This window comes from Mytilus trossulus, chromosome 10 (genome assembly GCF_036588685.1).
Source record: "Mytilus trossulus isolate FHL-02 chromosome 10, PNRI_Mtr1.1.1.hap1, whole genome shotgun sequence".
NCBI classification, from domain to species: domain Eukaryota; kingdom Metazoa; phylum Mollusca; class Bivalvia; order Mytilida; family Mytilidae; genus Mytilus; species Mytilus trossulus.
The window spans coordinates 71,070,201-71,085,278 of record NC_086382.1 but is presented as its reverse complement, the minus strand read 5'-3'; the positions used below and the strand labels follow the sequence as shown (position 1 = coordinate 71,085,278).

At 30.3% G+C, this 15,078-nt stretch overlaps 1 protein-coding gene across 1 annotated transcript; it reads right to left on the bottom strand.

The window, feature by feature from the left end:
• Positions 1-1,536: 1,536 nt before the first annotated feature.
• Positions 1,537-14,966, bottom strand: LOC134688463 (pyridoxal kinase-like). Its single transcript, XM_063549196.1, has 10 exons — positions 14,782-14,966; positions 11,478-11,532; positions 8,488-8,592; positions 7,104-7,187; positions 6,343-6,377; positions 5,655-5,740; positions 4,773-4,921; positions 4,400-4,518; positions 3,979-4,045; positions 1,537-3,000 (listed from the first exon to the last, which is right to left on the bottom strand). Exons 1-10 carry the CDS (start codon positions 14,869-14,871, stop codon positions 2,888-2,890), a joined length of 903 nt encoding a protein of 300 aa, XP_063405266.1. The 5' UTR covers positions 14,872-14,966; the 3' UTR covers positions 1,537-2,887.
• Between the last annotated feature and the right edge of the window lie 112 nt (positions 14,967-15,078).

Below are 15,078 nucleotides of genomic sequence, written 5' to 3'. Positions count from 1 at the left end.
CTTTATAAATAGCAGACAGTCACGCAAACAATCAGATTTAAATATTATGCTCTGTCAGATCGGATTGTCATGTACACGCAAATGCCAACAAAGGTAACAGAGAATTCAGAAAAAAAATGTTTTGTTTTAATCAGATTGAATAATAACAAACAACTGAGGACTTAACCAGTTGATCTCTATAAAAAAGGGCGATAAATCAGAGATAAATCTGAAGACGCTCAATGTAAGAATTTCAACAAGCTGAAGGCTGCCAAGTGATATTGAGTGTGTATAAAGTAAATTCGCAAGTCGATGTTTAAGGCAACAACTAATTTTAATCACCTAATTTTAGGGACCATTCTAAACAAAGAGATATGCTAAAGGAATTATTGTTTTCCTGCATCTTTCATTGTCGTTCTATATGCTTGTGTATTTCATTTTATCAAATGATACTCAAACCAATAGAACCGGATTAGGTTACTAATCGATCCATTGAGTGCAGTAGCGAACCAAATAACTAATAATATCAAACTTGACCATCTTTTCTTCATCAGTTTAATCATATTCAAATTATAAGAGCATAGGTTGAATGGTTCTCGATAACTGCACGGAAATGACATAAAGCGCCATTTTTCAATATACTTAGAACCATAACTCTATGAAGACAAAAGTAACTTTCATAAATATCGAAGTTGACCTCCAATTAGTCATCAATAACAGCATTTACATATGCATTGGTCAAATGGTTCATAATTTATTTCATACAAACGACATAAAGTGCAATTTTCCAATTGAGCAAGGTCCATAACTCGTTAGTACTGAACTTATCTTCCGTTTCATCATCAGAAGTAGCATTTTATAATTTGAAAACAATAAGTAGAAGTGGTCAGTTATTAAATCGAAACGATCTAAAGTGACAATATATTAAGGACTAAAAACCCAGATAGCTACGTTCATTAATCTTAAAAAAAAATGGAAAAGGTTGTCCTGTTAAGGTCAATTACTCATGTAAAGAGTCAACTGACAATTTCTATCATGATGACTAATGTTTAAAATGTGTTGGTATGAACATTCATGCTATTAACTGTTTCTTTCTATCTGTTTGCTTTTATAGATAACAGGCAAGTTTGAAAAATAATAGTAAAATCTTCGTCAAGCAATATACTCATATATACTAGTAGGCTGAAAGATTTGGTGTCGACAGACAGTATGACTTCATACTATACGGATAACAAGTGTAGAAGACAACAAATGAATTTTCAATCATTTGCATATTACCATTATGACTTCTGCTCACTTCATTGGAAAGCAACTAATTTGTTTTTTAGTAACTTTTCTATGAAAAGATTGCATAATTAAAATAATTATTTATTTCCAGAGCCCTATCAAACAATGTATTGTTTTTTTTTCTCTGTTTTACCATTTATTCAATGAATAAAAATAATCCTTATTCTTACAGATGCAATATTGTTTTTAAACAAAATACAGGTCAATTGATAGTCAGCAGATTAAATAGAAAAACACAAAACATTTTAAATTCAATTATTATTTATTCATATAAAAATATATATCAACAGCATCTTTTTGTTCCACTAACATAAAATGTCGCAAATATTCAATAAATCATAAATTGTAAAGAAAATTATAGTAAGTGAGTAAATTCTGTAAAATAAAACCCTAATAATTTGAAGTGTACTTCAATAACAATATCATTTGAGTTTACCAATATGAGTATGTCTAGTAAAACCAGACTGGTTTTGTATTCATGAAACATGATGTTGGCTTATTGTAATAAATTAAAAAGTATAATAGAATAAAATAAATGTGCATTGTGATCAAAGATCCCTGTGCCCAGCTTATCATGGTAATAAGAGGGCTTGTGTCCTGCCTAACTTTTTTTTACCTATTTTCACATGTCATGCTTACAAAAAATGGGCCAATTTTGGATGAGACTTACACCCCAATGTGCCCCACAACTAAGCCTAGATTAGTATTTATCTATACAACCAATCAGTTAGGTCTGTACCAAATGTACCATCTTCTATTTGTTCAGTTTTACAGAAACACAGCAAAGTAAAACATAACAGCTTAATTAATGTATGATAGAACATATAATAATTTTTTTGTTGATTAAGTGTTGACTTAAGACCAATCTATTACTTTCATTAAGAAAAGCAGGAAGACACAGCATTCAATATTTTAGTTCAAAATTAGTGCCTTTCTTAAAAACAACAACTTGTATATTTACTATGGTAAATGACACTCTAACTCACTAACAATGTTACAAAGGAGGAAAACAAATTATAGTTATTGGACCACAGATGAATGATCACATTGTGATTGGTTAAACGCAGTCACATGGTGACCCCCTATGAGACCATAGGGGGTTAGTAGGTTCCATAGGGTTTTCATGACGTGTTAATGGTGACGTCATCTATTAATGTTGAGTGTTTCATTGTTTATTTTTCAACAAAACACAGCAGAAAAAGTCCAGCATTAGATAAATGACCCTACAGATCCAAAGAGGGTTAGTAAAATCCATAGGGGGTGAGGCCAAACCATATAACTTATAATCTGAATCTATTACAGAAATGTATGTAACAGAGCTTTGGTAAAATTTCCACTTATATATTTTTCAATTAAATTTTGACAATGTTAGAGAAGTGAATAAATTCATCATATTAGAAATCTAAATGCATGGATGATTTTGTAAATCAATGTTTTGATCATATTTGCTCACTTCTATTTCATTACTGACTTAGCAGTTTTAGAAAAAGGTTTATTTTCTATGGAATAATGAGGTTCTATGTCAAGAATCCCTGGAAGCTATGAACATGTATTTGTGTTATGATGAAGGAATGGAATCACTAGTTTTAACAATAAATAAATATCTAACAATAGCCCTTCATCAAAGTTGGACAGCTTTAAAGATAATGTTCGGGTTCTCTATGTCTTTTTTACTGTGTACTAGTCTTAGTTCCATCTGTGCTGAGTTTGGTGTGTTACCAGGCCCTGCTTGCTCTGTAATAGATAAATATCATAGAATCAATGTATATTATGAAAGTCTATTCATAAGAATAGTTCATCGCACATAAGGAATTATTTAACTACATTTGGTAAAATATAAATGACCATTTGGGTGAAGGCATTAATTTAAAAAAAAACCTTAATTTTGACAAGTTACAATATATCAATTACTGCTGTGACCTTGATAAACAAGATGTTGACCCTAAAAAATATGGAGGTCATTTACATATTTTACAAGAATTATCAAGTAATAAAGTTTGGTCAAGATACACTTGATTTATATTAAAATTTATCCTAAAAACATTATTTTTGACAAAGAAGCAAGACTTCTTTCTAGTATATTACACATATGGCAAGTTTTACTTTATTAACAGTTCAGATAAAAATGTCTTAAAAAGCTTCCTTACTTTATTTTAATATTAATTCAAGGGATGTATCTTAAAGAAAAGAAAAAAAAATGTCATCCAAAAACTAATCAGTAAGTCACATTACAATAGAAGATATGGAGAATGCCAATATAGTAAAAACCTTACAATACACACAAAAACACATTGATATGGTTTATTGTACTGTGATTCCCTTGAATGCTTTTTACATTTAAGAAATGACTGTAATATTTTTTCTGTCTACGAAGAATAACATAAAAAGTTTGGTGCTCAATGAATAACGTGCGTAGCAGGTTATTTAACAGTGTGCACCACATTTCTTATGTTATTTCCAAAAGACAGAAAAATATTACAGTCATTTCTTATAATTTAATTCTAAATTTCATTTTAAACCCTAGACAACCATGAAAAAACGTTGATGACATCACGGTCACATGACTAATTTATGTCAATAGGCTCATAACAAAATAACGTCAGCCAATCAGAAGATGTGTTACATCCAAAATTAAATTATAAATAAATATCAAATATGTTTGTTCAAAACTGATTTATAGTTATTCTGTCTGACATCTTTAAAACCAATTACCTTGCGCATATGTAAGTGTTCTTTTAATCACAGCTTGTAAGGTAGATAAAGTTTTTTCTAAAGCAACCTGGAAAATAAAATATAAAGTGTGTAATAGATAAAAAAAAAATCACTTTCTAAGCAACGTAATAAACTAAATTAATACCAATATGCAAATCTGTACTATTCCACTATTAACAGTATTTATTTTAAGAAGGCATGTAAAAACCTCTCCCTTATACGTTGTTCAATATACTATTTATAATAGAGAAATGAATTTCTTCTATGACATTTTATTTTAGTTATATAGTTAATTTGGAAATTTTTTACTGACCCTCCTGGTTTTACAAATATGAATGTTTTCTACCTAAACAAGAAACTCTTATTCAATGGTTGTACTTCAGATGGACTAAAATAAATCTATCAATTTGTTAATGATTACCTGTAACTTTTTATCTGTCTGCATCCATGCCATTAAGCAGGCTGCAAATAAATCACCAGTTCCTACAAATATGGCTGGTAGGAGTTTAAACTCGATCTTGAATTTTTCTTTGCAACCATCTGAAAAAAATATTGTCAATTGAATGACAGACAATAATTTACAGCAATAGGTAAAAAGCTGCATGAAACAACTATAAGTGCTACGTTCAAAAGTATATAAATGTTGAATAAAATGTAAGCTTACATATTTAAACCAGCTATGACTGTTGCAAAAACTTACTTTTAACTGTGCTAGCTAGGCTTACTTTGGTACCATTACTTCCAAGGTTACTACTACTAATAACAATGGTCTGTGGACTGTTACAAAAACTTACTTTTTACTGTGCTAGCTAGGCTCATTATAGTACCATTACTTCCAAGGTTACTACTACTAATAACAACAGTCTGTGGACCCATGTTATGGAGATCATCCATTGCCAGCAGAGCATCTTCTTCACTTTTTATAGATCTCCCCGTCAACAATCTGAAAATGGAAGGTTCACAGCTGAAACGAACATTTTATTGACACTCTTTATACATGAAATAGGAGACACTTCTTATCTCTAAACCATTTGAACAATCTGGTTATATTTAACTATCCAGTTAAAATAATAAAACATGTCTAGCTATTGAATAAAGTGCAATGCATACAGAATTATTGATTTTCTGGTTATTTTAGTCATCGAAACCTGGTAAACATCTCCTTATTTGATGTGTGAAGCAACACTTTTACTTTTAATTATTGCTTAATGATGTTTTGGAATTTTTGTTAGATTTTCTGGTTTTATCCATTTGAATGCCTTAAAAAAATTCCCCATGAACCCCAATTTTTCTTTTTATAAATCTTTTACATGTATTATTATCAATGATTAAAAGTCATTTGTAAAAGTGTTATTCATATCTTTTAAAAGTATTTGAGAACTTTAACTGGTCAATGATAAAGCTATGAAAACTCAAGGGAGAAATTTTCCTACCAAAGTTCCAATGGCTAATATCTCGAAAACAAGCTCATTGACCCCTGTATTTTTTTGCTTTTTTGATTCCTCAATTTATTCCCTTTCAATACTTACTAGTTTTATGAAAAGTTATTTATTTTGAAACTGAGCAGCGAACATCCTTAAATCTTACAAAATACTTTTTAGGTTCCATCTTCAATTCGGGAACTCAAAATCTATTTTATGAAGTGTTTACAAACAATGACAACTGATAGTACTTACTCTGCTTCGTATTGGTTTGGTGTAATGATATCAGCTAGAGGTAAAATGGTTTCTTTATATACAGGTAATAACTCTTCTGGAACATACTATAAAGTAATACAGCTAGATTAGGGTATACAAATATATATGTGTGTTTCCAACTTAAAATAGGACAAAATGTAAACAACTTTGTACATCTGGTTCCAAAATATTATCATGTTGAAAGTAATCAGCATCATGAAATATCTACAATCCATTTAATTTAAGCATTTTTTGGTTCCTGTACATCTTATTTCCACTTCTCAAGAAATGTTAGATATTTTTGTGGGTCATGTATCAGTGATAAGTTGTCTTCTTTATATTATTTTACATTTTTGTCATTTCAGGGCTTTTTATAGGGAACTATGAAACATGATTTTGCTCATTATCAAAGGATGTACAGTCACCAATATTTATTTATTTATGTGTCATTTGGTTTCAGGAGAACATAGTTGTCTAAATGGCAATCAAACCACATCTTTTGTTTATATTTACATAATTTAAGTTGTGTAGTACATATAGTAAGCACCAAAATTGTTTTCAAACTGAAAAAACCATCTCACATGGTCTTTTCCTGGAAGTGTCTCAGATCTCTGATTATATTTCACATCTGCTTATATATAGTAAAACCTAATAACATTACCATAATGTGGTTACCATGACAACCTACCATTTTACCATTGTCTCCCATCACTGGATCACACACTGAAAACAAAAATATTATGGATGAAAACTGGTCTTTTGAAGAATGCCAATTATTTTATCATTTAAAAAGTATAAATCTACATTGCTTGTATCATACAGAGGTTTTTTTTTTAAATTTGTTGTAGCATGCAACACACACAGAGGTATCATTTCAGACCCCAAGCTTTATTCAAATCACAACTGGCATTGGAAGTTTTCGTCATTTGCTGACTGAGATCTCTAACAAATAGTATGTGTTTTGATGAATAAAAAGTTGATTTTGTTTACAATGCTAAAGAAGATTTGTTATCAGAATACGTAAGATTACTGTGGATTTTTTTTTTTCATGGGTACCAATTTGGTGGATTGAAGTAAACTTTCATTTTCATGAATAATTAATTTTGTAGTTTTGATTTAGTCTGCAAGGATTTCTTGCAATTCATTGAACATTTAAATTCATGGTTTCCCTGTACCAAAGAAATCCACGAAAATTAGTACCTGATGAACAGTAATGAACCCACACCAGTTGAAGGTTCTTTACTGGTATATCAATTGTATCATCATTCATTGACTGAAATGTGTGAATTGATCAGGAGATATCACCAGAAATAAGGATAGATGATAAACTTTAGAAGAAAACTTCTCTAAAGAACGACACAGTAAAAGTAAACGCCCTTGAAAGCTAGTGATTTATGGTACACCATCAGTCAGACTTTAAAATTGAATATCATAAATGTAATTACTTGCCATATGTCAGTGTAGGATTAGTTTTCTTCATATCTTTTATAATATCTCCCACTTTTTGAAGGAATGATTTGGATCCTATATACCCTACAAATAGATGACCAATGAAAAAATAAATAGATAATCATACGTTTGCCAAAAAAGAAAATAGAATGTAGGGTTGTAAAATCCTTTATCTACTTTTTAAAGTTCTAAAACAAATGAAGTTGGCCATAATCATAAACACTTTTATCATTTTCTGGCATTTTGAATTAAATCAAAGTTTTGAGCATGTGTAAAACTAAAAATCTTATCATTTTCATTAGTGAGGCAGTGTGACAACAACCCAGTAAGGCTTTATCAAATGAAAGTTCACATTTTGGTTAAATACAAGCTCGAGCACGCCTCAGGGTGCTGAATTTCTTATTGTGTGGAAGACCCATAGGTGGTGTTCAGCTGTTTTTGCTCTTTTTTTTATGGTTGTTGGCACATTCCTCATATCCATACTCATCTTTATTTGATGGTTATAACATATTAAACACAAAGGCTTTTTAACACTCAATTCTGTGTGTCAATCACATTTCTATAGATTCATATTTACCTTTTCAATATTGTGATTGGATTGTTTTATGTATCCCCTCTGTTTGGTTCTTTATTAGTCGATATGTATTGATTTTTTATTTCCGCCAAATGTGTTTCTAAAGTTCCACTACAGAAAATTCATCGTATTTCCTTTATAATGGTGCTGTCATACCACAGAGTAAGTTTTTATTACTTGTATTATGAACTTTGCTGATCACCGAATCATTCTGTAATTTTTGTATGTTTTGTGTAAAGTGGTGAATTGTGTGCATTTTGACCGGTATTTGTTTACATCCTTGTAACGCCCGTTAACTGCTTTTTTTGAGTATTCATGTATAAGTTAAGATAATTAACCTGCCTGGTCTAACTTTGCCCCATTAAATTTTTTATTTTTAAATCTGCGTTACTCAGTTTCTTTAAAGAAAATATTTCTATGGAACGCCATTTGTGTCATTTAATGGACGTACAGTTTTTTTTATATTTTTTACTTCACATTGATAAAAATTGCTCTATTTTATAAATGTTTGTGTGTATGAAGACATCTTTTGCTTGTAAGGTTGTATAAATGTCTATCTACATGTAGGTAGCTGTTGGATCATTCACATGCAGTTTTCTATGGTTTACAAGTTGTGGCAATTAGTTAGTGACATAATTGTATTTTTTTAGGTAACACTTTGCCATTGTTTTGCAAACATGGTAATTTGTTTTATTTTGTATCTTTTCAGTTTTGTACCCTCCCCAGAGGTTCTGTGTATGAATAAAGACATAAATTACGATATTGGACTTGTCTTTCTTAAGACTGCACAAATATATAAAGAAAGTTTACCTGTGAGTAAATGAGTAAAGTTGTGTATATTGTTTTCTTTGAGGCCTTCATATAAACACTCAACATCATCATCATTTAAAACTTGTCCTTTGAACTTTCCATAACCTTCAAAAGTAAAAATTGTTTTAGAGCCAACAGATTTCAGTGCTGTTTCAATAGAGAAAACTACAAGAACAAATATTTTTTTGTACACCTTTAATGCAAGAAATTGATAAACAAAATATTTCTTGTAATACATATTTTATTATTAACCAAATGGTCACTGTATGGATGATTAAAATTGAGAATGAAAATAGGGAATGGCATGTTTTGATTACAGCATGATATTGATACATATAGATTCTCAAGTACATTGGTACCAGTGGACTATTGAATTTATTGAAAAGAGTTATATTTCCTTATTTTACAGCCTGTCAGTCTCAATCAGATAAATTTAATAAAGTAAATATCTAAGAATCAGTTTCTCTAAAAAAAAAATCAATTTCAATGTCAGTATGGATAAACAAACAATCTCCTTTTGCATGTTTTGAGTGTCACAATCCGAATTAATATTTCTGTCATACAGTTTTAAAGATGTCAATTTCTCTGACAACTTTAGCACATTACGATTGATTAAAAAAACGGTCAAATTGAAGATTAAGAGAAAGGCTGTTATCACTTCTTATATGTAATGTGAGAACACTCAACTTGTAGTATCAACTCATGGTGTTGATTTGAGAAGGGATTCGTTGTTTCTATAATATACCTCAGCACACGATTGTTTTAGGATGAAAATAGAAAATCTGTTAGAATTCCATAAAACCTTTATACTATCAAAAACGAATGGTAATACATATGTATCTAACCTATTTTTTACTTCTATTTCTTGTTATTCATTAATATAAATAGCAATGTGATACAAATAAACTCAGGGCAATCCAAATTCCTGCACGCCATCCTGGTAAACTTAAAATGAAGAATCTTCTAATTTTATTATGTGATATCTTGACTTTATATATACAGATATATGTTACAGGCATTTTGTAAAATGACTAAATTTTCAGGCAATTTAGAAAATGCCTAACCTTGACAGGCATTATACAAAATGACTAAAAATACCTAGTCATTTTGTAAAATGACTGAATTTTTGAGGCAAAATTCCACAAATTGCCTGTTGAGTTTCAGGCAATTTGTAAAATGAGGATATCATTGAGATGCATATGGCAAAAGATCACAAAAACACAATACCTTGCAAAGAAAATAACTAATGGTTTGGTAGAACTGATTTTTTTCTCCAAACCCCTGATCAGAAGTTTTTTATGCCTTATGATATATATATATATGTTCTTTTTAGTGAAACTACATTAAGTAGATTCTCACTCTGTATTTCAGATACCAACACAGAATTTATGAATATTTTGTCAAAATGGCATAGCCACAAATTCTTCTGTTCGATCAATAAAACAAAATTTGCAATTAGATTTTTTAGAAAATGCAGATTTAAAACAGTATTATTATATGGAGTAGAGAAAAGTTCGTTTTTATTTGACCCATTGCTGTTTTTTGCTTTCAGTCAAAAAATACATAATGCATTTTTAAGCCATGAATAAATTGGTAATAACTCAGTTGTATGGATTATTTCAACAGTGGATTGACCTAGTTAAAGGACAGAAGTTTAAACTGCAACTTGAAATTGAAATGTGAATTTTGACAGGAACACAAAATCTCCCCTGCAGAACAACCTTAGAGTTCTCAACCAGTTGTCCAATCGTCTGAAAATGTCAGAGCTGTTAGGTCTAGATCTTAACCTGATGAAATTTTTAACTTCCATGTCAGTTTTGATCTAAATGCATTAGATTTAGAGATATATTAAGCCAAAAACTGTATTTTACTCCTATGTTCCATTTATAGCCATGTTGTCCATGTTGTTTGGCAATCAGAGATGTTTTAAACCAGATACTCTAATGATGATTGTGGCCAAGTTTGGTTGGCCTAGTAGTTACATAAGAGAACATGATTAAAAAAAATTAACAGACAAAAACGGAAGACAGCCACCGAGATGAGAATAACACATTTGACTCCTTTGGCTAAAAGAGCTAAAAATCGACAAAGAAAAGAAACATTACAGTGCTTTGACAGGATAAGCTTTGGCTGCTAAAAAGGGATCAGTTGTCATGGACACATCTACTTGAGTCCGTTTCAAGCTATAAGTCAAACGATGCGGATAAACGAATCATGATAATATACTTAGATTTTTTGGGGAACATATGAAAAAGTTAAAAGTGGGATGATCCAGATTTCTCCAACTGTGGTTGGAGTGATCAATCAGATTTTACGCCACACAATATATTTGCTAAAAAAACCAGGACAAATATTGTGTACTGTCCTGTCTTACGAACATTTTGAGAAATTTAAACAAAAGGTTGTTATGTGCTTACAGTGTGAATTGTAATAATTCAGTAAAATGTATTCTTGATTATCATGATTATTTAAGCTCTTCTTTTTTAATTCAGTAATTATGATAATTGAAACAGCTCTGGTGTTCAATTGTTTTTCTCAACATTTTATTCTATAAAAAAATTTCAGGAATTTGGAAAAATGCCTTTCAATTTTTTCAGGCATTCTGTAAAATGCCTAGAAAATTTAGTCATTATGAATAATAACTGAATCGTGCAGGCATTTTACAAAATGCCTAAATTTGAAAATGCCTGTAACATATACACCGAATAGGAATTAAATTGTTATTTAGTGCTGACCATCCCCCAGCTATTACATACATGTATATAATTTGTTGCCATGGTAACTTGATAAATGTGAAAATTGTTTTCATTTTCTGAACACCCTGTTTTAAGTGCAGTTTCAACAATGTAATGATTATCATGATTATGTATTATGATAGTAACTTTTAAATGTGTACTAATATTTGGAGCAGATAAGGGTCTTATATTGCATCTCTGATTTGTTAGATTTTCTGATAAAATGAAATGTTTATCAATTTATTCATACTTTACCTGTGTGGTTAGAAAATTGTACTGAGTTTATTGTACTAACATCAAAACCAAGGAGCTGCAAGTAAAAACAAAAATGTCAGAAACTGCAATGTACATATATGTTAGGCTTTATTACAGTTTATTTTACAACAAAACCAGAGAAGATAGTTATATACTATCATGACTATTTGGGCTTATCTGTTTATTTTGGAAGATTGGTTTATTAAATTTCAGAATGGAATATTATTATCTTGATGTTGAAAATACATTGTACATAGGTTCTTTTGAGCTGAATTCTCAGAATTGAAGAAAGCTAAATAATTGAAAAAAAAAGTGGTGTAGTTTATTCTTTGAAGAGTAGCTGTTTTAGAAAAAGACTTTTGACCAGAATTCTCAAATTTTAACCTATCTATATACAGTACAGTGAATTTGTAAATCTCTAATTACACTATAGAACTTTACATATATATATATTTTTTTTCTTCAAAATAGAAATAGATCATTAATTTTGAATTTGAGAAATATATTATACGAAATCAAACACTTCTAGTTAAAACTATTTTAAAGTGATTAGTTATATGCAGTAACCTCAGCATGGTCATTCTTCGTAAAAACTCAGGTGATCACAATAGGCAAGTGAGAATGGAAAACTAAACTCAATCATCAATATAACCGATATTTTAATGTACATGTTATACACCTTAATTCTTACTTGAATATCCATGCTTCTTTGTTGATTGTTTACAAATGGGTGACAATGGTTTAAACTTTGGCTTCAAAACATGACCCTTATTAACATGATTAATTAGCTGTCATACTTTCACATCACTGATGGATTAAATTATTTTTTGACAATAATAAGAAATGAATGTGAAAAAAAAATGATAAAATCATGCACGGAAGACTTAGTTTATGATATGTGTATGCATTGGTTCAAGACTTGGATTAACATTATTTTTCACCAGTCACTTGTTTCATACAAGGAATTGTTATATTTAAAAGGAATGGAAATGCGGCTCGAGATCAATCGGGATACCAACAGCGCACCCGCAGAGCTATAAACCATGTATGGCTCAGGAGGAAGTATGATGAATAACATAAAAAATCATGACGGAGTTCCATTTCCTGTCATATAAATCGGTCTTTAAATTCACGGGGTCATCTTGCTTGAGACGATATAAATGAGATAGAAACCCGAAATCAAGAATAAACTTTTATTCCTAGCAAAAAGTAAGGCCTTAGGTATCATTTTAATGCCTCATCAAACATACGTTTGTAATATTGTATTGAGTAAATTCTCATTAGAATAGACCTCGGTCTTGAAAATTGAGGGAGTTTCATCCGAATTTCAAAACAAAAAATACTGTGTTTTGATTTTTTCCTAAAAACTTGAAAACTGCGAAGTGCAAAACAAAACAGTTGATATCATTATGAAGCCGAAACATTATTCTATCGCTTAGGCTCTTTTTGAAGCTTCTTGTAACTTTTTTGAATTTTCTACGATTTTTCGAAATTTCAGTTTTGAGTTTCAATAATCTGTCAAAATATGTCTATCAATCTGGGGGTGCACTACGATTTCTTTATTATATTGGAAAGTAGAAAGAAAAAAGTGAGAAAATGAGATATCATTTAAAAGAAGGAATATTTTTCTACAGTTTGGTCTAAATTACGAATGCTAAATGTAATTGGTACAATATATATGATTTTATTTCAAAACATGTTGAAAATTTGAAGTTGTGCGTCAACAAATACATCGACACTTTGTATTTTGGTATAAGTTAAATAACTACTTGAAATAGATGTGACATTGACATATAATTTAAAAGCTTAGTCTTTTTTCTATCGCATAGTGTTGGTTTTATGAAAATGGTGATAAAAACGAATTAGCTATAATTTTTTCAAAATCCCATGTTTATAGTTCACATTGACGCCATTTTGTTTGAAATAACAGACAAGAAATATATAGAAGACACACGATGTGGATTCATGTGCCTCTTTATATACCATGTATTTTTTTTTGTCAAATGCTGCTTTAGATACTAAATCGTTGTTTAGAATTATAAAGCGTTGCCACAAATTACCATACGAAACAGCAAAACTTCCTTCCTTTTTTCTCCCAGAGCAGTAGTCTATAGGCCGCAAAAGTATTCCTTTGGTGTTAAAATAAATAAAATGCGAATGTGGGAAAGTTTTAACTGTTTCTAATTAGAAAATTTATTGCATCTCTGCATAATTTAGCATTAACTAACAGGTGAGCTCGACATTATTAATTTTTAACATCTTAAAAGTATGGAAGACCAGAGACAAATTAGCTTATCATTGATACATGATATATTATACCTGCAAATTGGAACATCCTGCATGCCGTTGTATATTATAACACTTGTAATCTGAGTTCTTTTATCTAGATAATATACTGCAGTTGTTTACATTTTCCTTCCTTCATAATAATTTATTAACTTCTTTTTTTAACAGTCATTTAGTTACATTTTTTAAATGTCCTTTATTTTGCATGAAAACTTTTTAACACTCGTAAAATGTCCGATATCATCTGATTGTGAGATAACTTCATGAAATATCACGATAAAAAAATGAATAATAAGTTTTTATCACTAACTTTGCATGTGGTTGTATTGTTATATTTTTTTTCTTGGATTAATTTATTTTTCGTTTCATTATTTATCACTTAGCTACTTTACCACGTTCGTACTACACAATGTAAGTACCGTTACTCTACAATAGAATGTGTATTTTGAATTATCTTCTAAAAAAACAATAATATGATTTATTTTTCGCCAAGCAAATTGAAACATAATGCCCCTTAGAATGATGTTTTAGTCATTATTTTTTATTACAGAAACATGCCTAAGAAGAAAGAAATATCATTGTCAAGTTAGATAACTAGTGTCAGATTAAATGACCACGTTCGATAACTTCTACCAGATAAGTAATGAGCCAGTTAGAGCGATGGGGTGTAATTAACACCCGGTCAAAGCAAGAGATGCATCATAACATTTTCTTTGAAGTCGGCCGCGTTTCCATTCCTTTTAAATATACAATTCCTTGTTTCATATGACCTGAAAGCAGTCATTGGTCAAAATGTACATGTCAGGACAATGATGGATGATGTAAGGAGCTGCAGACAACAAAACTTTTTTTTTTAAATATATTGACAACATAAAATTAAGTATCAGTTTTTTGGCAGAATCATATAAGCATATCAGACTGACTGGACTAATGCTAGACGGGACAGCTGGTGGCTAAATCATGTGCACGAGTATGGAAAGCTGAAGGTTGACTTTGATCATTCAAAGATCTACCTCACCTGTAATGGGAATGAAGCACTCTTGTTTCCGACATAACCAAACACGACAGTACTCTGTATCGACAATACACGGCATTCTTCGTTCGCCATTGTTTTCCCTAAATGTATAAACAAAGTTGAAACGTTGTGCTGTCCTGACACTGACAATCACAATGACATGTGAGGCAAAGGTTAATTCATATAATTCCGGGTTATGTGTAAAAATAGAAAGAATACCGGATAGATTCCGGATATAATATTTTATATTTGATTTTTAAAGGTTATTGATTTATATGAATATCTCAAAATTATTTAAAT